The sequence below is a fragment of the Hippocampus bargibanti genome, linkage group LG03 (assembly GCF_051943395.1).
Source record: "Hippocampus bargibanti isolate YZ-2025 linkage group LG03, ASM5194339v1, whole genome shotgun sequence".
NCBI classification, from domain to species: domain Eukaryota; kingdom Metazoa; phylum Chordata; class Actinopteri; order Syngnathiformes; family Syngnathidae; genus Hippocampus; species Hippocampus bargibanti.
This window is the reverse complement of record NC_142736.1, coordinates 19,110,741-19,132,906: the sequence shown is the minus strand read 5'-3', so window position 1 is coordinate 19,132,906 and position 22,166 is coordinate 19,110,741. Positions and strand designations below refer to the sequence as shown.

General features: G+C 42.8%; 2 protein-coding genes across 3 annotated transcripts in view; both read left to right on the top strand.

Annotated features, from left to right (window-relative positions):
* The window catches only part of lmo1 (LIM domain only 1), a 37,553-nt gene extending 32,816 nt beyond the window's left edge, over nt 1-4,737 (top strand). Inside the window, exon 5 of one of the 2 annotated variants that reach the window (XM_088992413.1) lies at nt 3,873-4,737. In XM_088992413.1, the coding sequence (XP_088848539.1) occupies nt 3,873-3,978 (106 nt within the window). In that variant the 3' untranslated portion in view covers nt 3,979-4,737. The remainder of the gene's footprint in view (nt 1-3,872) is intronic. The other variant, XM_088992414.1, reaches the window with a different exon arrangement.
* A 3,380-nt stretch (nt 4,738-8,117) lies between these two features.
* Nucleotides 8,118-22,166, top strand: part of ric3a (RIC3 acetylcholine receptor chaperone a) — a 53,187-nt gene continuing 39,138 nt past the window's right edge. Inside the window, exon 1 of the mRNA XM_088992412.1 lies at nt 8,118-8,193. Coding sequence (XP_088848538.1) covers nt 8,153-8,193 — 41 coding nt within the window. The 5' untranslated portion in view covers nt 8,118-8,152. The remainder of the gene's footprint in view (nt 8,194-22,166) is intronic.

The following is a 22,166-nucleotide window of genomic DNA, read 5'->3' as shown; positions in this document are numbered from 1 at the left end:
GACCTCGAACACCTACTGCAAGAATCCAAACTAGGGTGTGGAAAATCCTACTGGACCCTCCGCACCCTGCCCAACACCTTTTCCAGCTACTCCCCTCAGGCAGGCGCTACCGATCCATGCGCACCAAATCCAGCAGACATTTAAACAGCTTCTTCCCCCAAGCCATTAACTCTTTGAACTCTTTCAACAGTAGCCAAAATGGAACTGTATAGTGCCACTTAGCAGTTTTTTTGACAACGATACTAGTGCAGCGTGTTCTACCGGAAACAAATTCCTTGTGTGTTCTACATACTTGGCAATAAAGATGATTCTGATTCTGATTCTCAACACAGAGGAATTCAGGCAATTCAGGAGTTGATGTGCAGGGTTTTATTGAACAGTTCTATCCAGAAAAGGCTATGAGAATCCTCAACATGATGAATGATAATGTGATGCCTCAGTTTCGATGTAAGTCAGAAAGCAACAGGTGTCAATTGAGAGCCATCAACGACCATCACAAATGTAAATAAAGTGACTTTATTATATAGTGCAGTGTATTTCTTTCATTACAATAAAATAGCACATTTATTATACATAGAATAAGGTATGTTGTGTGTAGTTTTAAGGCTTATTTAGTTGAAAATTATATTTTATTAAGACCTCGGAACGGATTATTCTCATTTTAATGGTTTCCTATGGGGAAAAAAATGGGGGATACACACTTTTCGCCTTACACACTCTGTCTGGGAACCAATTACATTCGTAAGCCAAGGTCTCACTCGATATATATATATAATCTCATCTCATTTTCCGTACCGCTTATTCCTCATTAGGGTCGCGGGGGTTGCTGGAGCCTATTCCTGTGGGACTTCCAGATACAGACTGACAAGATGGTAATGGCCAACCAACCAGATATCGTGGTCATAGATAAAGGGGAAAGGAAAGCCGTTGTCGTGGATGTAGCGGTCCCGAGTGATGGGAACATCAGAAAGAATCAGAATCAGAATCAGAATACCTTTATTCGTCCCGCAATGGGGAAATTTGCAGTCCACAGCAGCAATTGAAGAGGGATGGGGTTGGGGTGGGAGTGAAAGGATAGAAAACAAGATATTCTAAGCATAACAAAATAAAAATGTCAACTGTATACTGTGCAAATGTAGATGTGCAAAAACCGTTCTATAAACAAGACTGTACATAGTGCAGAATCAAGAAATGCATTTAGATATATTGCAACAACCCATATTTACAAGTGTCCAGTTTTTTTTTTTTTTTTGTTTTTTTTTTCACATGTGATCATTGGGAATTGTGAAGCCTGACAGCAGTCGGTAGGAACGAGCGGCGGTACCTCTCCTTCTTGCAGCGCGGGTGTAATAGTCTCTGGCTAAAGGAGCTACCCAGAGCTGTCAGGATGGGCAGGAGGGGGTGGGAGGGGCTGTCCGTCATAGCTTTTAGTTTAGCTAGCGTCCGTCTGTTGCCCACCTCCTCTAGAGAGTCCAGCGAGCAGCCCACGACAGAACTGGCCCGCTTGACAAAGCGCTCCAGTCTTTTTCTGTCCCGGGTGGTGATGCTGCCTGACCAGCAGACAATGCCATAGTGGATGGCTGATGCCACCACAGAGTCATAGAAAGTCTTTAGGAGTGACCCCTGAACTCCAAAAGACCTCAGTTTCCTGAGGAGGAAGAGGCGACTCTGTCCCTTTTTGATTAGGGCATCCGTGTTTGTTGTCCAGTCCAGTTTATTGTTGAGAGTAACACCCAGGTATTTGTAGGAGGTCACCCTCTCAATGTCCGAACCCTGGATGTTCAATGGTGCAGGAGAGGATTGTTTCCTGCAGAAGTCCACCACCAGCTCCTTGGTTTTGCCGGTGTTGATCTGGAGGTGATTCTGCTGGCACCAGTCCACAAAGTCCTTTGTCAGTCCCCTGTACTCCCTATCGTCTCCCTCTGTAATGAGGCCGACAATAGCTGAGTCGTCAGAGAACTTCTGAAGGTGGCAGGTTGGGGTGTTGTAGTTGAAGTCCGAGGTGTAGAGGGTGAAGAGGAATGGAGCCAGGACTGTTCCCTGCGGCGCTCCGGTGCTGCAGAGAAGCCTGTCCGACTCACAGTTCTTTACCCTCACGTACTGTGGCCTGTTTGTGAGGTAGTCTGTAATCCAGGATGTGAGGTGATGGTCGACTCCGGCATGCTGCAGCTTGTCCCCCAGTAGACTTGGCTGGATGGTGTTGAAGGCACTGGAGAAATCGAAGAATGTGATCCTCACCGTGCTCCCAGCATTCTCCAGGTGCAGCAACGCCGTATGGAGGAGGTAGATGATGGCATCCTCCACACCGATGCTGGGCTGGTAGGCAAACTGCAGCGGGTCCAGCGATGAGCTTGCCAGCGGTAGCAGGTGGGCGAGGACGAGTCTCTCCAGCGTCTTCATCAGGTGAGACGTCAGCGCCACCGGTCTGTAGCTGTTGAGCTCTTTGGGGTTGGCAATCTTGGGCACTGGGACCAGGCATGACGTTTTCCACAGCTGTGGAACTCTGCCCAGCTTCAGGCTCAGGTTGAACAAGTGCTGGACAATGACACACAGCTGGTCGGAGCAGGTCTTGAGGAGTCGGGAACTGATATCATCCGGACCTGCTGCCTTCCTCACTTCCATCCTCCTCAGTTGGTTCCTCACCTGCGCAGTTGTGACAGACAGGCAGGAACCAGGAGGCAGAGTGGCGGCTGAGGGTGTGGCAACGGTTGGGAGGGCAGATGTTGGTTGTGGAAAGCTGGTCGTGAGAGGGGGCAGGGAGGGTAAGGCCACAGTGAGAGTTGGTGCAGGTGCAGCTACAGGGGAAGTTGACGGTGGGCCGGGGGCGGCTGGCGTCTTGTCAAACCGATTGAAAAAGCGGTTGAGTTCATCTGCCCAGTCCTTGTCTTTTTCGTTCAATGTCACTGGGCTTATGTGGCCTGAGATGTTTTTCAGGCCCTTCCAGACACCAGCGACATTGCTGGCTTGCAGCTGCTCCTCCATTTTCATCCTGTAGGCCTTCTTCCCCTCTCTGACTCAAGCTTCCTGGCCTCTGGTAGAGGACCCGAGCTGAAATGGGGACAGACACCACCCATGGTGGGTGAGACGAGGATTTATATATATATATATATATATATATATATATATATATATATATATATATATATATATATATGTGTGTGTGTGTGTGTGTGTGTGTGTGTGTGTGTGTGTGTGTGTGTGTGTGTGATAAAGACCCATAAAACTTGGGAATTAACTATTTTTTCTCATGAAAGAAGAAAGTCTAAGGTTTCTTACGCTGCATTGAATGTTTATGTAGTCCCAAAAAAAATCAATATTCTGTGGGTCCTGCAATTTGAATGAAAAATGACAAAAACCCTGGCACTGGTGTGGACACATTTTTGCACCCGTCTGACAGTGAATGAGTTAATGGTGATTATTATTGTCGTTAGTTCGAGGACCACCGACACATTAAGTTTATTGAACAGTATATGCTTTGAAACAATATCGAACAGCCGTCCAGTTTTTGCATAAACTAACCTAACACAAAATCTGTCAAAAGCTTCCAAGATTGAATTTTTTGAGTGGAGGCAGGAGTCCACTTAGGACAGCCCGCTGGCGCCTCAATATTAAATTGCTGTTCGGTTGCTAATAAGGATAAAAATATGTTTTATTTGAAAGAATGTGTTGAGGTAACGAGTTTTGAAGGGTTTTGATGAGCCAAGTGAGGCGGATTGGTCGGTGATTCACTGTTGGTATGATGAACTTATCTCCTTCCATGCCTGCCACATTTATTCAACAATATTTTTTGGCAAGGGAACATGTCAACATGTAGACACGTCACTTCGCCACAGCGTTGTCACTAATCATCTGGCATTTATCTCTTTCGACAGGTTTTGTGTGGGCGACAAGTTTTTCCTTAAAAACAACATGATTTTGTGTCAAATGGACTATGAGGAGGGTCAGCTGAACGGGAGTTTTGAGTCGCAGGTCCAATAGTGGGAGCCTCGTACCGTGGCAGCGACAATCAGCTCCACGAGTTCCGCAACACCATGGATGTTCTGCTGCACTTGGAAAAAGACAAGCGTCTGTCAGCTTGCCTGCAATACTTTTTAATACCCCTTTATGAGTTCCTGAGGACTTTATTGTAAATGTTGAATTTTTTGCCCCTCCCTCACCCGAACACTGAGCAGTTACAAATGTTGATGTACAGTTGTGCCTGCTTAGCTGAGCACGACAATTCTTGTATGTTTTGTGAAATCGGTTCCCGGTTTGTTTTCTTTTAGAAATGGTTAATTGGAGGGTATGTACAGTCTGTTTTCTCTGTATATATAAACTGCAACATTTATTTTATGAAATGTAATGCAATTTTATTACTAGTGTGAATTAAAGATTCTTAAATGTTCATAGTGAGTTTTCTTTTCTCCTCTTGTACCAAAACCAAAGTTGTTGGAGAGAGAGCCCATCACTTGATTGAAATGTAATTGTGTCTCCAAAACGGCAATGGTGTAAAAAGGCCTTGCAAGAGATGTTATATTTGAAGTCTCTCTTGCAATCATGATGCAACAAAATGTGTTTTGTTACATTTTACAGAACTCTGATGGAATTCGATAAACTGTTGAAAATCAAGTCATAGTTTATTTGGAATAAAAGAATGATTCTCCAATCCGTGTTGTTGTGGTGAAACATGTCACTCAGCTGCTCTCAGTGATTCATGTATTACTAATTGCTGCCTAATAATGGAGATGAATCAGCCTGGGGGGAAAAAGACTACAAACAAGAGAAAATGCAGTAAATGGAGGAAAGAAAGGTTGAGTTCAAGTAAACTCCTTAACTGCATAGGTGTGAAGTACTCAGGCTCGTTTGTGCGCGCGTATGTGTGTGTGTGGGGCGGGGGGTGTATGTTTGTGTGTTATCTACACAGTGGTACCTTTACTTATCAAACAGATTTTTTCAGGAAACTATTTGACAATAACATTTTGTAGAGACTGGTTTTTCATGTAAAGGCCCTAATCTGTTCCAAGACCCTCCTAAAATTCAGACATAAATGTTTTCGAAAACATAAAAATCCATTAAAATATGTGACAAATACACGTTACAATTAGATTATTGCACTACAAATGATAGTAGTGCATAATGTAAAAAAACAGAATAAAGAATGAAAATGATGGTCATTAAACTTTGAACCAGGTCCATCATTTTTTGCTCGCTGTAGTTCATTTTCTCTTTCAGAAGTGTCGATCAGAAGGTTTCTTCAGCCGTCATCTGTACAAAAGTGAAGGTTTCGGACGTTTCGCCTCCTATCCAAGAGGCTTCGTCAGCGAACTAAAGTCTGACTGGTCGTATCGGCCCCATTTATATATCCCTATCAGAAGTGGTGTTTACCTGACAAGAACTGATACAAGGATCTTTGCATTTGTCAGCTTTTAACAATCCTTCGAAAATGTCGAAGGAAAAGCCCAGCTTGGTGAGCAATCGCCCAACTGGTGAAGGCTGGAGGATTCACGTTTGCGTAAAAGTATCGGTCGGCATCGTGGCCTGAAGCGGCAAATAATGCCGACACAGCATAGAACATTCTAGATTCTGACACAATCAGAATCATCTATCTATTTATCTATCTGCACAAAAGGACTTTCCTTTAGAGGTCTCTCTTAGCCTGTAGGATGCCAGGAAGATGCTTGGCAATAGGAATTGCGACTGGCAGGCCATTTTTACCTTTCATTTCTTGAAATTTCTTTCGTAACTAGAGGCGATATTTTCCTATTGAGGCGCTTGGTCATTTTGTATAAAGAGATGTTTGTAAGCAGAGGTAACACTGTGTATAAATACACAAACGCACGCGCGTGCACACACCCATACACGTTTATTATTAACTCATTCACAGCCATTTACAAATGTATTCAGGAATTGAAAATATGACGTAGAGCGTCATTTCCGAAGTAGTTGGTTTTCTTTTCTTTCATGGGTCCCGATAAAGCGCTGGCCAGACTTCTGGCAATGTATTTCCCCTTTTTCCATGTTAGTGCTTTGTTCCAGCTTCAGCTGTTGTTAAAGCGATATATAAACCAATATGTATGTATTGCATTGTATTTTGGAAAGCCACCCTCATTTCAAGCTCATATAACTCCAGACCCATTTAATTTCGGAAGTAGCTCTTTTTGTCTGATGAAAGAAATTTGTTTCTTACGCTGCATTGAATGTTTATGTAGTCCTAAAACTCAATATTCTGGGATGTCCTGGAATTCGGGAGACAGTGATAAAAACCCTGTCACTGGAGTGGACACATTTTTACACCTCTGGCAGTGAATGAGTTAACAGACCTGCTTCTGCTCACAAGAGTTGCTAGGCATGCAGCAGCCATTTTGTCCCATATTAAAAAAATGTGCATAGTTTTCATTGAACCCGAAATTTTCTCACAAATATGATTGTGCTGAGATGAATGTGTCACACTTAAGGTGTGAATAGACACAACAGTACATACAAGTTACAATTCTTCCTTTCAAAATCAGAATGGTTTTGAAAGACCAAATTGTTGCATTATGATTACGATCTTCCCGTCATTTTAAACATTGTCTGGAAAATGTCACATGTCAACCCAAGTAGGACTCCTTTGCCAGCACACTGCAAAACAGCAATATAATTGGCTCACACGTAAATCAAAGGTGTAAAGAGCAGAAATTAGAAATGCATTAAAAATTAAGCCCCACCAGCAGGTGTTGACGTAAAGGATTAGGAAGGCATCCATTATAGCACATAAGAGAACATTTTAATTGCAATTTGTGGATTGATTTACAGGGGGAAAACAATCAGGAGCCGCGCAATGAGGCTGATTGCACATTTTCTTGGGGGCAGGGGGGATTAACAGCACAATTCTTTTTCAAGCAATGAATTCACACAAAAATGTATTGAAGGTTACTTCCATGGAAATGGAAGTAACCTTCAATACATTTTTTTTAATTAGGGGGGGCACATAAATTTACAATGACTAATTGGGAGACATTGACAAAAAATACAAATTAAAAAAAATCACAGCCCTCCAGAGGTGACGGAGCAGAGATGACAAGTTCCATTTCTGCTCCGACCTCCCTGTGTGGTGTTTGCATGTTTCCCCTGGGCCTACCTGGTTTTCTCCGGGTATTCCGGTTTCTTCACACATTCGAAAAACATGCATGGCAGATTTTAGAATACTCTCAATTTTCCTTTGGTGTGAGTGTGAGCGCGGAATGTTGTTTGTCTCTGCGTGCCCCACGATTGGCTGGCAATCAGTTCAGGGTGTCCCACGCCTAGTGACCAAAGACTCCAGCATGTCCCGCAACCGTTGAGAGCATAAGTGGAAACTAATGGATGGATGACACTTGCTTCAACTTGAGCTTCTATTCTTCAGTACCTGTTTGACTTTTATTATATGTAGCTCATTTGTGAAAAGCCAACCTAAAACTTCACAAGATCAACCTCTTTATGCAGACAAGTGTTTATTGTGTTGTAAAAATTGCAACTTTTCACCCGAATGAAATAGTATGAAAATTATTCCTTTTTATCCCCCCGCCCCCCCCAAAAAATACTATTTCTGTCATCTTCTGATTTTTATTTCATAACATGGCAGTTTATTTTTTACACACAGTGTGGCCGCAATTCTCCTTTGAAAATTAGACGTTATGGCAAAAATAATGTTTTTGTGGCATTTTCAGCTCAGTATGACACCATTTTTTGGAGTGCATTGTTATAGGGTTTTGTACACGCAGACAAAGCTTATGCAGGCACAGTGATGCACAGGTTACCGCTTGTCTTATTGTTATAAGAACAAATCTGTGTTCTCAAATGTTGCCTTCAGAAACACATGAAAATGTAAGAATGAAAGGGTATTCACTTTGCAAGTGGAACTGCTGCAGAGGTGTGTAAAATATAACGCTTGCTGGTGTGCAAAAGTTCTCAAGCATTAAATACTGTACGTTTAAAGTTTGTTTGCAAACCAAACTCCTCTGTGCTCCCCATGATTGCATTATAGCTGATGCCTAATGAGCTGAGCCTGTGTCATATGTTGCACACAAGGGGGTGTTAAAAAAAACATCCCTGGTGCTCATTATCGGCCTGGATTCATGTGACGTTTAATCTCTCTTGACAGACATTCCTTGTGACACGGGGGACAGATGTCAGTGGTGTGTACTCCAAAAGGATGCACCCACAATTTTCTGTGTCGTTGGGGCCATCAACAAGGTGAACTCATTGTGATCATTCATTGTGTTTAAGTCTATGTTGTTGTTTTTTTAATTGTTTTTTTGTTTTGTTCTTTTTGTTGCATGTAGGATAGCGCTTATGTTTCACTAAGGTGATGTGTACTCACACTGTAATCCGAGGTAAATTAGCATATATGTTTAATCTTTCTGGATAATGATCCAGCCGTGACTGTTATGATGGCCTACACATTTTTTTTCTGGTCACATTATTCACAAAAATCAGGTCACAAAGCTAAGTTAGTTGGAGAGTCAAGTTTAACAGGGCACAATGATTGAGTGGGAGATATTTTAGTCTCATAAAGTAGTCACTGGGAATACTGTGACGAGGCTTTATCCTATTCAATGAATATATTGCATTGCGGAGACTACAAACAACATTGGGTGCGTTCTAAGTAGCAATGTTTGGTTATATTACCTGAGATAATGCGTAGAAAGAAAATGCAACTCAGGTTGCCTATGGCATGTGATGGCGAGCTGAAGTTGTGCTTTGTTTGAATAAATTAATACTTGTTTTGTGGTTTTTAGTTGAAAGTGACCCATCCAAAAACTTTCAGCATGTAATACATAAAAAAAGGTGAGTCTGAGTCCCAAAGCGGTCATTCAGCATTTATATCTGCACAGGTGTGGATATGTAAAAAAATTGACAGCGCTGATGCTAACTGCTAAGCTCGGTCGTAGCGTTGATCTGTCACAACCGCCCTGCTGAAACCCAGCAGTCCAATTTGCTTCTGTTCACGGCACATCCTCATGCAATATGTGATATATTTTGAAATGGTCCACTTAGTGGGGCTTAATGTCCATGCAAGTGTTTCTTTCAGGGGGATTACTTCAACAGCAGAATTATTTTGCCGGATGCAATATATGAGACCTCCGTCAAGGAGCAGAAGTTTTAGGAATCAGATTCCTTGACAGAAGGGAGCCATGCACACTCATTCAGGGGCATATTAAAGCATTGATTCAGTCATTTTCTTCTATTCTTACTCGCGCACTTGAGGTTTTCTGGGGCATGCGAATCCCATCGCCACACATTGGGAATTATGTCACATTTTAAAGGACAACGTTTACGTTTTAAGACTCGTGCTGAATATTCCGGAAGTCTTGTTTTTGAGTTGGTGACAAGTCCGTACGTGACGTCACTGAAGGAACGCCCCTGGCCGAAAAAAAAGTACACATTGTAGCAGTCCTTCCATCACGTCAATGCATTTTGCTGCGCTTGTTTGGTCAGAAAACGTCATGTTGCACCAAAAAGAGCCAGAAGAGGGCGATCAAGCTCCATATCAGGAATTTATCAGCCTGTGGAAACAGGCTGATTAATTCCTCACAGGGAATGTAGTCGCCATTTTCTGCCACTTTTCTGGGGCGCTACATTGCATTCCAGATGCCTCAAAATGACATGGAAGGATTTCTTTAATCAATTGCAAACATGTATGTTTTTACTCTTCAGAACTATTTGAATCATATTCATAACTGGATGTGTAATAAGAAAGCATACTCTCCGAATCTGAAGCCATTGTTTTGATTCTCCAGCAATGCAAGACGTCAGATTTTGGACATGTTATCATTTTATTGGTGTTTTGCATTTGAATAAAAATACCATACTGCGTGTTTTAGGTATTTTAGATGCTATAAAACGTTTTTCTGATGTCATTTAAGAAACAAAAAAGTGATGTTGGTTGTCCTTTAAATGTGAAATTAACTCCCGGATTGTGAAGTTATGTGATCCTTGCCGGTGACGTGAGTGCTATTCAGCTAGACTCTAGATGAATCCGCAAACTTTTTGAACCAAAGATTGCCTTTTTGATCAACCAACCTCCCACAATTGACTTATTACAGCATACACACATGCCATGATGAGCACCAGCCTGACATGGAGGCATACAGCGAACTTTTGTAGCCTATTAACGGTTATCGCAAAGACACACCGTTTTAAAGTGCTTCCCTCGGCCATCAAAATTCATGCTCTTTTCCTGTGCCCTCTGTGAATTGTGCACGAAACAAAATCTGAATGAGAATAATAACAACTATACAAGATAGAGCGCAACAGCTCTCCTCAGAAGTTGCAATTGCAGCCTGCTGAGCTTAAAGAGTTTGATGGTTCTCTTTATTTGTAAGTAGGTTCGTTGTCAGATCTCCAAGGCAGGTGACGCGCAGAGCTTGATCGTGGCGTGGAGTTGAGCAAGTCGTGCCGTGATGTCCGTCCGACGCCCGGCGTGAGCCCGAGATGAGTTTGATGTGATTCTGCCCCGTGGTTCGCCCAATCTCTCTGTCCCGCGACAGCTCCTTTTATACAATTTTCAAGCGTGTGCTATGCGTCAGGGTGAGACGCACATCAAGGAGATCAAGGAATTGAAAGACATGAAAGGGTTGAAAAGCGCACTTCAAAATCATACACACGTGTGACGCAACAAGCTCTCACACCTTCCAGTGACGTAGATCACACGTAAGTTAAAGATTGACCTGCTTCATTTTATTTGATTTTATTCATATTTTTTACGAAAATAATATTGATCCAAGATGGCGCCGCGGATGGCAGCCTCGGTCACACGCTCCCTAGTATTGTTCCTGGTTTTGTCATTTTCATTTGTTTTTTGCGATCCTACGCGACTCAGTTACACGAGGGAAGAGTGCATGCAAGAGTGCTGAGCATTGGGGAATCCACTCTTGGACTATTTTCACCGACACACCAAAATCTACAAGGTTTTTCGGGGCTGCTCGCGAGCGGCGTAGCAGCTCTGTACGGAGCTTTGAGACGCCGTCGTAGGAGGGGGAAGCGAGCCGGCGTGCTCGTCAAGCTACGGCAGCGTGGATTTCGAACGCTGCTCCCATCGATCCACCTCGCTAATCTACGCTCACTACCAAACAAGATGGACGAACTTCTGCTTCTCACAAAGACCAATAAAACGTTTGCCCGCTCTGCTGCGCTGTGCTTCACTGAGACCTGGCTCAGTGACCGCCACCCGGATTCCGCGCTACACCTACCCGGATTCCATCTCCTTCGGGCCGACCGTGACACGGAGCAATCGGGGAAATCCAAAGGCGGTGGACTATGCTTCTACATCAACGAAGAATGGTGCACCGATGTCACGACGCTCGACACACACTGCAGCCCTGGTTTGGAATCGCTGTCTCTCAACTGCAAGCCATTCTACTCGCCACGTGAGTTCGCTTCCTTTATTCTCGTTGCCGTGTACATCGCGCCACAAGCTAATGCTAACGCGTGTATACAAACGCTAGCGGACCATGTAAACCATCTCGAACTAAAATATCCAGAATCACCCCTGATCATTGTGGGCGATTTTAATCAAACACGTTTAAACCGTGAACTTCCCAAATATAAGCAGCATATTGACTGTTTCACCAGAGGAGAAAACATTCTAGATCATTGTTACACAGCACTCAAAGGCGCATACCGGTCTGTTGCGCATGCAGCATTGGGTCTTTCTGACCACTATTTAATCCACTTAATTCCCACATACAAACAGAAACTCAAATGTGTAAAACCGGTAGTCAAGACAGTTAAAACATGGACAGATGAAGCAAAGTTATCGCTACAAGAATGCTTAGACTGCACTGATTGGAGCGTCTTTGAAAGTTCAACGGGCACATTGGATGAATACACAGACACTGTAACATCATACATCAGTTTCTGTGAGGACATGTGTGTACCAACAAAGTCCTTCCGCTCATTCAACAACAACAAGCCATGGTTCACTCCCAAACTCAGGCAGCTTAGGAAAGAGAAAGAATCCGCATTTAAAAGCGGCAATCGAGCAGTTTACAAACTCGCCGAAACAGGCTGACGAAGGAAATTAACATCGCAAAGAAACGTTATGCGGAGAGGCTTAACAAACAGTTCTCCGCTAACGACTCTGCATCGGTGTGGAATGGCCTGAAAGCAATAACAAATTATCGTTTACCTTCCCCCCAAGCAGTGTACAACAATGGTATGGCTGATGAGTTAAATACATACTTTTGCCGATTTGAAAAGGACACCCCCATTTCCCCAGTCTGCCCACCATTACCAGAAACTACCGTATCTCCGACCTCTGCCCTACAGATCCACGAACTGGACGTTAGACGGCTCTTCAAGCAGCAGAAGATCAAGAAAGCTGCAGGACCTGACAGAGTGTCCCCCTCCTGCCTGAGAGTCTGCGCTGACCAGCTGGCTCCGGTCTTCACACAAATCTTCAACAGATCCCTGGAGCAGTGTGAAGTCCCATCCTGCTTCAAACAGTCTACTATCGTCCCAGTTCCAAAGAAACCAGCACCCTCGGGATTGAACGACTATAGACCTGTCGCTCTGACGTCTGTGGTCATGAAGTCCTTTGAACGCCTCGTGCTGAACCACCTAAAGAACATCACCGGACCTCTGCTAGATCCTCTTCAGTTTGCCTACCGGGCAAACAGGTCTGTGGAGGATGCAGTCAACATCGGACTGCAACACATCCTCGACCACCTTGACAACACAGGAACCTACGCAAGGATCCTGTTTGTGGACTACAGCTCTGCGTTCAATACCATCATCCCAGAACTCCTCATCCCCAAACTTCTCCAGCTTGGTGTGTCCCCCACGATCTTCCAGTGGACCCTCAGCTTCCTGACAGGACGGACACAACAGGTCAGACTGGGAAATATATCATCCTCAACACGAACCACGAGCACTGGAGCCCCGCAGGGATGTGTCCTCTCTCCATTGCTCTTCTCTCTCTACACGAACAACTGCACCTCAACGCACCCAGCTGTCAAATTCATAAAGTTCGCAGACGACACCACGGTCATCAGTCTCATCAAAGACGGCGACGAGTCTGCGTACCGACAACAAGTGGAGCAGCTGGAGCTCTGGTGCAGCCGTCACAACCTGGAGCTGAACACGCTCAAGAAAGTTGAGATGATCGTGGACTTCAGGAAACATCCATCACCACAGCTACCCCTCACACTATCCAACTGCCTGGTGTCAACCGTTGAGACCTTCAAGTTCCTGGGAATCACAGTCTCACAGGACATGAAGTGGGAGGTCAACACCAACTCTATCCTGAAAAAGGCCCAACAGAGAATGTACTTCCTGAGGCTGCTAAACCACGAGCACTGGAGCCCCGCAGGGATGTGTCCTCTCTCCATTGCTCTTCTCTCTCTACACGAACAACTGCACCTCAACGCACCCAGCTGTCAAATTCATAAAGTTCGCAGACGACACCACGGTCATCAGTCTCATCAAAGACGGCGACGAGTCTGCGTACCGACAACAAGTGGAGCAGCTGGAGCTCTGGTGCAGCCGTCACAACCTGGAGCTGAACACGCTCAAGAAAGTTGAGATGATCGTGGACTTCAGGAAACATCCATCACCACAGCTACCCCTCACACTATCCAACTGCCTGGTGTCAACCGTTGAGACCTTCAAGTTCCTGGGAATCACAGTCTCACAGGACATGAAGTGGGAGGTCAACACCAACTCTATCCTGAAAAAGGCCCAACAGAGAATGTACTTCCTGAGGCTGCTAAAGAAGCATGGCCTGCCACAGGAGGTGTTGCAACATTTCTACACGGCTGTCATCGAATCCATCCTGTGTTCTTCCATCACCGTTTGGTTCGGGGCCGCCACAAAAATGGACAAAATCCGACTTCAACGGACAGTTAGGACGGCGGAAAAAATCATTGGCACCGCCCTACCCACTCTCGAGGACTTGCACACTGCAAGAATCCAAACTAGGGCGCGGAAAATCCTACTGGACCCTCCGCACCCTGCCCACCACCTTTTCCAGCTACTCCCCTCAGGCAGGCGCTACCGATCCATGCGCACCAAATCCAGCGGACATTTAAACAGCTTCTTCCCCCAAGCCATTAACTCTCTGAACTCTTTGAACTCTTTCAACAGTAGCCAAAATGGAACTGTATAGTGCCACTTAGCAGTTTTTTTTTTTACGACAATACTAGTGCAGCGTGTTCTACCGGAAACAAATTCCTTGTGTGTTCTACATACTTGGCAATAAAGATGATTCTGATTCTGATGATTACGGTGCAGTGTACATTAACACAAAAAATATGACTAACATGCACAAAGAAACACAAAGGGTTGTTGTTTTATTTTCTCTATTGCCCTCAGGATCGATTTGGGACCAGTGGGCGATCTATCAGTCAATGTAATGGGAACCCCTGATCTAAAGGGTTGATTTGAACAAATGTGTTTTCTTTAACTCACTTCCATTTTCAATGCATGCAATTTAATCACAATACCGTGCGCATATCTGAATGATTAGGAGATGATGAAAACCGAGAAACCGAAAGTTGCAGATTTCCAAGAACACAAATTACATAATGCATTGCTGCGCTGTTTGTGATTGGCACCTCAACAAACAGGTCATCCAAAGGTCCTTTGGTGCTGATTCTTTTTCTTTTACACCCAATAATATGATACACAGCCGAGGTTCGTAATAATTTGTGGTCATGCAACAGAGACACAAATACCATTGAGCAGTCGGTGAGTGTATCGTACTTATGCTAGGTTTCCAGATGCCTAATAGCATGTTCTCATTTGGTCAAAGTAAAAGGCTTTGTAAGTCAAATTGAATGTATATTTTTACTTCAGACGTTGAGTTTCGATAACAATGCCTTTTTAGAACAAATTGGTGATGTTCACACCTTCTCTCAGGTTCCAACAGATGTTCCGCTATTGCCTAATAGGCCCGCTTGTGTAATGTGTAAGCACATGTGGAGGGCAATTACTTGCATGTGGCTTTGATTAGCACCAATTTTACCACACAACTGCAAGGACTATATCAAACAACATTGTGAATTGCTGCTGACATTGTTTTGTCAAGGAACATTCAAAAAAGGAGTGTTTCTGTATGACTTCTTCACAGGTAAACAAGACAGTTAGAGCATGGCTGTATGTGGCTAATGCATGTTGTGAATCCCAAAACAGCAAGCCAATGCCAAGCAATGGATGTCACACGGAAATCACACTCGCGATGGATGCATGAACTTGCCCTGAAAGAGGGTGCGTACTCTGTGATTTTGGTATTAAACGAAACCAATTTGCCTCGAAATGGGTTTTAAGGGCTAATGCTGAACTCTGTACATCAGCTCTAGCACATATGCACAACCACACTTACGCACACACACACGCAAATACACAGTCACACTGCTTCCTTCAAATCATGTTTGACTTTGAAGTGCTAATTTTGGAAGTTTAGCCAATTTTTATTTGCTGCTTTGAAATGTATCCCCCAAGCTGCTGCACCAGCAATGAAATATAGAGACCTTTACAATGAGGGATAAGTGACCAAAATGAGAAGCGGCTGGTTTTCTTCTCTCACATTATATAACTGTGAAAATTCCCCACATAGCATTTTTTTTCCTGTGCCATCGCAGCCTCAATTCATATTCCAAACTGGTATGCATACTTTTTAAGTCGCTCATCCCTCAATGCCACCCTTGTTGGGCCCAATTTTGGCGCACACAAAAATGCAATTGAAAGCACTGCAGTGTTACATCAGTTTGGGAACAAAGGTATTTTTGGTTAGGTTCAAACATGTTTTGGATGACAGGGGCATTGTGATGACCAACACTGCTCCAGATGCTGACAGTATTCAGATAATTTACATGATGAAGTTCACAACAGAGACACGTTGTTCACATATAACTGCCGTAGATCCCACATGATTCCATTTTGTCAGGTCAGTTAACCCAAAATGTCTATGACTACAATTCGAGCTTGAGCGGAGAAACAGTAGACAGAGAAAGAATTTGAATTTAAATTGGACTTTTCTTTGGTCTCACGCGGGAGGAACGTGTCTTGGAGGACAGGCCCTCTGTTCTGCTCCATGAATTGGACAATACATACCACATACAATACACAGCATACTTTGGAAAAAAACAGAGTACAAGACAATATATACAGTACTCTACATGCATTGGACAGTACATTAGAGGCATAATCCCCCCACACGTCAATCATGTTGTCCTGCCACTCTGCCTGCCTCCCTCTAATTGTTTGTTAATGAAGCTGATAGCCTTCCTTAAGAATTAGTTTTTATATCAGTTTAAAGTGCAAAGAGGAGTCTTAAGCTCGTTCCTGAGTTTAGGAGCTTCAATTGGAAGTAGCACATGAGAAGGATTGCCTAAAATGTTGTTGGCTTGAAGAATAATAACGTTTTGGCCTACATTACAATATGTCGTGTGGTACGTTTTACAAGGTTGGAAGTGGGATTGACCCTCACCATGCAGTGAGGCAAGAGGAGTGGGGTAGACTGAAAAAAATGAGTACCCGGTAGATCAAATATCCACACCTCTTAGGTACACTGGAGACTGAAAAACTCATACCATGTCCTAAAAATCACAAGTAAGCAAAGTAGCAAATACCTGTTACAGACACAACATATTGCAGGAGTACACAGATAGACACCCTCACCTGACAACAACAGACAAAACTCTGAGGGCGCCAATTGGTTAACATTTAAATAGCCCAAGAAAGACCACTTTGAATGTAAATGGTGTGTAAAATAATGATGACAGCAGATGCTAAATCTGCCAGAATAGCATGTTCACTGCTGGTAATGGAATTCTAATCTGACAGAACCTCCATCCATCCATCCATCCAATATTGAATTTGATTATCCTCACAAGGGTCACGAGCGTGTTGGAATTTAGCCCAGTTGTCTTTGAGCAGGAGGCGGGGCACACCTTGACCTGGTTACAAGCCAATCGCAGGGTATACAAAGGCAAACAACAATCACACCTGGGGACAATTTAAAGAATGGGTCCTCAAACCCTGGGTTGCAGACCAGTGTCAGTCTGAGGGACATTTGATACCGGGCTGCATAGAAAGATTTAAAAACTTACTGTACATCAGTTTCACATATTTCGGAATCTGAAAGGTGTCTTTAAAAAATTACTTTGATTCTCTGTTACATCCTTCAACAAAATATCACTCTTTACGCAGATCAAAGCATGCTTCTCGGCAACATAATAGATTACCGCAAAAATAAAACCAGAGAGCGAGCAAAATGAGAAAGAAAAAACGTCTTTGGGAAGGGGAAATGGCCCATCCAAGAGACAGGAGAGGACCCTCTGACTTCCAAGAAAATAGGCTTCGTTTAATCAGGTGATATCAGGAGTCCTACTTAAAATACGGATCTCATTGGGAGATTCCCACGCACTAAGCCCACTCTGCATAATATGCGGCGATGGTGAATCATATTTTTCATGCACTTTGTATCCAATTTTGAAGGCAGGTTTAAACGTAACAGTAGCGAGCGGACAGTGTTACGGCCAAATAGGATGTTCCTTGTGTCATTTTTTGTGTCATTATGTTTCAAAAAATACCAATGTCTTCATGCAGGTCACATCATATTATTGTGTTGTAATGGCTGGTCCCTGTGATTATTGTCTGACATTAAACGCCATGGGACAAGAAAGGTTGAGGACCGCTGATGTAGTGTCTTCCATTAACCTGCGCGTATTTGGAATGTGGGAGAAAATCAAGTACCCGGAGAAAACCCACACAGACAAGGGACAATCATACAAAGTACACAAAGGAAGGCTGCAGCAGGAATCGAAACCTGCACTTCTGTACTGTGAGGCCGGCGCATTAACCAATCAACATCGTGCCACCCTTCTTACAGAACAAGTCACTTTTAAATATCGTTCAGTTCAGGGGTGCAAAATATATGACAGGACACGAGAGGAGTCAAAATGTATGTGAGCTTTCATCTCAGTGATCAAACCATTAGTGGAGGCCAAACACAATGCCTATTTGGGGCAGGAAATCCATTGCGTCAATAATTTTGGGGATTCCAAAAACTGCATAGGAGTCGTGTTTTGAGAAGAAAAAAAATGCAAGCAAATCTGCTTGGACTGTTCGGGTTTATGAAAAGGCGACGCGGAGTTTCTTGGGATGTGTTTGCCTGGGTGATTATTATTATCTGTATAATGGTTGATATTGTTAGCGCAGCAACATCCACACAGTTAAATTGATCTGATCGGCCCTTCTGCAAGCGGGCCAGCTAATAACACCGAAAGAGAAAAGCTCTGGGGGGAGGAGATTTGGAATGTGGGCCCCTTTCACTTCGATGCTTCAGCACAGTCCTGCTCGGCTTGGCAATAAATTGCTTTGGTAATCAGCTTTTTTACCCCAAAAGCTTATTTATAGCTTATTTTGTGTTGATTGCAATTGTAAATGAAATATGAAATTGGACTTCACTAATTTTCTTTTTGGTGCAAATAGAAGGTGAGTGCATTTTTACTTAATGTTACCTTTACTTATAAATGAAGTCCATGCGCCGCTCCTTCTGAAGAAAGGCATCGATAACGTCTTTGTAGAAGCCTTCCTTATTTTTCTTTGGTTTTAAAAGTCTATCTATTTCTTTCAATTTAGATATGTAATCCTCCATTCTGAAATTAAGGCTGAGACACACGAAAAAATGACTGGCTGGTTGCACTTAAATTACTAACTGTTTACTGTAGTTTACTCTCACTAATTCTATTATTCTGCAGCCGAGGAGACGCAAGAAGAATCTGTAATCACCAGCGCCCCCTGTCATGAGGCAGGATAACTGTGTGCCTCACCTATGCACACAGTTTTGATACATTTTTTACACAGTTTTCTGTAGTACAGTGTTTATAATGTAAAGTGACTACATTATATACACCAGCTAAACTGTAGAAAATTAGTTCATATACTAAAAGTGTTTGAATCATGATCCAAGATGGCGCCGCGGATGGCAGCCTCGGTCACACGCTCCCTAGTATTGTTCCTGGTTTTTTTCAACAGTAGCCAAAATGGAACTGTATAGTGCCACTTAGCAGTTTTTTTGACGACGATACTAGTGCAGCGTGTTCTACCGGAAACAAATTTCTTGTGTGTTCTATATACTTGGCAATAAAGATGATTCTGATTCTGATTCTGAACACTTTAATAGTGATATGCAGAGGGCCAGCAATGCGGTCTCACTGCAGAGCAAGCCAGCACAGTTAGCATAGTCATTGTGCAATCAACGGTGAAAAAAAAATCCAAAAATGGTGAAGTTAAATGGAAAAGAACTTAAAAGTACAAATCACTAAATGAAAATGACTGTTTTTTGTTTTTTTTTCATTTGATATTTTCATGATGACAGGTGAGGCAGTGCCTCACCTGCCTCCCCTGACTGCACGTCACTGAAAGGAAGTAATGCTCCATTTTTAAAGTATCCATATTTAGAAAAAGGATACTTAAAATATGGATTATTTTTTTGGTGGGAAGGCTGTAATTATGACAATGTGGCTATGGGCGTTTTACCTACTGATGGGCTGGTGGGTGTTGGTCGTGTTGTGTGAATCCAATTCTATTTTAAAGTATGGAAATTCAGCCAAGTAAAAAAAACAGTTTATCATAAAACATATTATCAGGGTTGTCTATAAAATGTTTGATTTACATTTATTCATATCTAAAAACATCTTGAACATGTTTGTATCGTATTGAAAAAAAGCACATCCAAAGGGCAAATTGGCGGAAAATTGTCATTGCCCTTTCTTTGTCCAATATGCATGATGTCTGCCATAGTACAATTATCTTATGCAGTTGATGAAATAATGGTTCCATTCAAGGGGAAAATCTCAGCTAAAACTCCACAGGGCAGCAAAACCTCACAAAAGCAGTTCAAAATGTGGGCACATGCAGGATAAAGTGGTTTCCCGTATGACTTTGACATTTGTCAAGGACCAGTGGAACCGAAGAGGGAAAGGCCCTGTGCTGGAGTTCAAGATTTTTTTTCTCAAATTGCCTCTTCCTGAAGAAAAGACAAAATAATAGCCATTGGAAAAGTCAATCGGTTAGACGAGATAATTAAGATGGAGTTGAGAGCCGTTATAATTGTGGAAAATGTAATGCAACATTTGATGAGTAATTCAAAACTTTTGCCCTTTTCACCATTGTTCCATTTTGATGTAATTTACTGCCTCCATTTGGTTATTTTGAAAGCTTTTAATCAATGATTATGAATTCAAGAGTAGAAAATATGCAGTCTCATGACATGTATTGTTGTATTGCGAGATGGATGAGAACGTTTGTTAGTACATTGGTGTGGCACGTTTCAAATTTCGGTTTTTACTTTCATGTATATATGGACACATTTATTTAACTTTTTATGACAGTTTCTTTGCAATCTTTAGTGTAACTAACGCATGTGTCTAGAGCATTAATGAGAAAGATTGAGCTCATACTCGCCACTCATAAAAACAATAGATAGGAAAATTGATTTGGAAAAGCATTGTTCAAATGAAGTACATTAGTGTGGGTTCAATACAGGCAATAGTCACACAGAGCAATTATTCTGGTGGCAAATTATCTCTGTTGGACTGCTTTACTTTTTGCTTGCCTCCTATATGATGAATTAATTGCGGCAGTCTGCCATCTGTGTTTTTAACAAATTCAATAGCTCACGAAGTGGGATGCTCTGTTTGATGTGAAGCTTTGTCTTTCTATTTCTACCTTGATGAAGCACAGTACTATACAGTGCATCTTCCAGCCATCCACTTCAAAGTCTGGGACCAAAGGATACAAAGCCATTTGGGTTCCCTTCAAATGTTGCCCATTTCCAGTAGTAAAGGGAATGTCTCTCGCTCCCTCTTTCCCTCTCTCTCTATCATTTTTTTTCTCTTTCACACAAGGCTGGGCCAGTAAGCAAGCATCAAGCTTTCAGATAAAAATTGATTCCAGTAATTTCTCACCTGAGATCCATCACGGTGAAAGGCTTTAAAAGGTCACACGTGTAATAAGTTCCTATGGCCGCGGTCCTTCAAATAATAGGCCTTTAGTCTGCCATGGAAGGCTGGTATATAGAAATAATGGAGTAGTCTGTGGACCATTCATTTCATTGGTGTGACTCTGTGACAGTGGAAGGCCTGCTGGGCTCAAAGAGGTTGTTCGGGATTCTTTGTGCCGACAGGAAAATTGTTTGTCTCTGAAAAGCACATGCCTCCAAGTTTGTAACGGCACGGCGGACCAGGAGCTCTCCTGACCGCCGCAGAGTGCCCACATCTGAAATTGGATAGTGGAAAGAACGTGACATGACAGAAATGGATGCTTGAAAGCAGTGATTAAATTAAAAGCCTTCTTGTTGTTCTGACTTGATGCGCATGAAGGATTTATTTCAAAATCGAAAGGCAGGAAGAAGGTCGAGAGGGAAAAAAAAGGTTTGCTTCTGGCTCCTGCATTATTGGTTCTTGCCATTATCATGTGTGCCTTTGTGTTGCACACCTAACTTGAGAAGCAGCTATGTAAAAGTAAATACAGTCCACTTTAACATCACTTCAGTAGCTTTGGAAATATTTTTATGACGTTTTCATTTCTAAAAGCGAATTGAAAGTAGCCTTACTCCATGAATGCCTCTCCACTCTCGAGGCTCTGACCAAAGCTACACCCCTCACCGATGTGTACCAGCACCTTTCCCAAACATGCACATTCATAATGGCATGCTCTTTAGAACTCTTAGGATAGTCGTCATAATTAGTCATTCTATTGCATCTGCAATACTAAGATAGCATTAGCTCTGTAAACAAAGGCTGTTGTTTCATTGGTAGGATCTAGGAATGTAGGCTACAGTGGCTTCAAATCAAAACGTTGTTAATGTTGCATTGTTTCTAAATTCTCTGTGTTGGTTAACATCCTTTCGTTCTGATTTTGGCAAATTGGGGATGAGTATTGTTTTTTTAACCCCGCCCCAGTATTGGACAATCAACAGGAGTTCTAGCAAATATCCCGATACTTGGGTTGGATCGGATGGACCTTTATTCGTCTCGCAGTGGAGAAATTTAAATTTCACAGCAGCAAAGTTATGAAAGGAAGAGGAAAGGAAAGAAAGAAGTAGAAAACAAAATACAGGAGCTGCTGCAGAGGCAGCCACATTTTCAGGTGCATGATGGGGGGTACGAGTGGCTTAAAAGCATCCACATTGAGAGGAAACGTTCAGAATAAGAGAA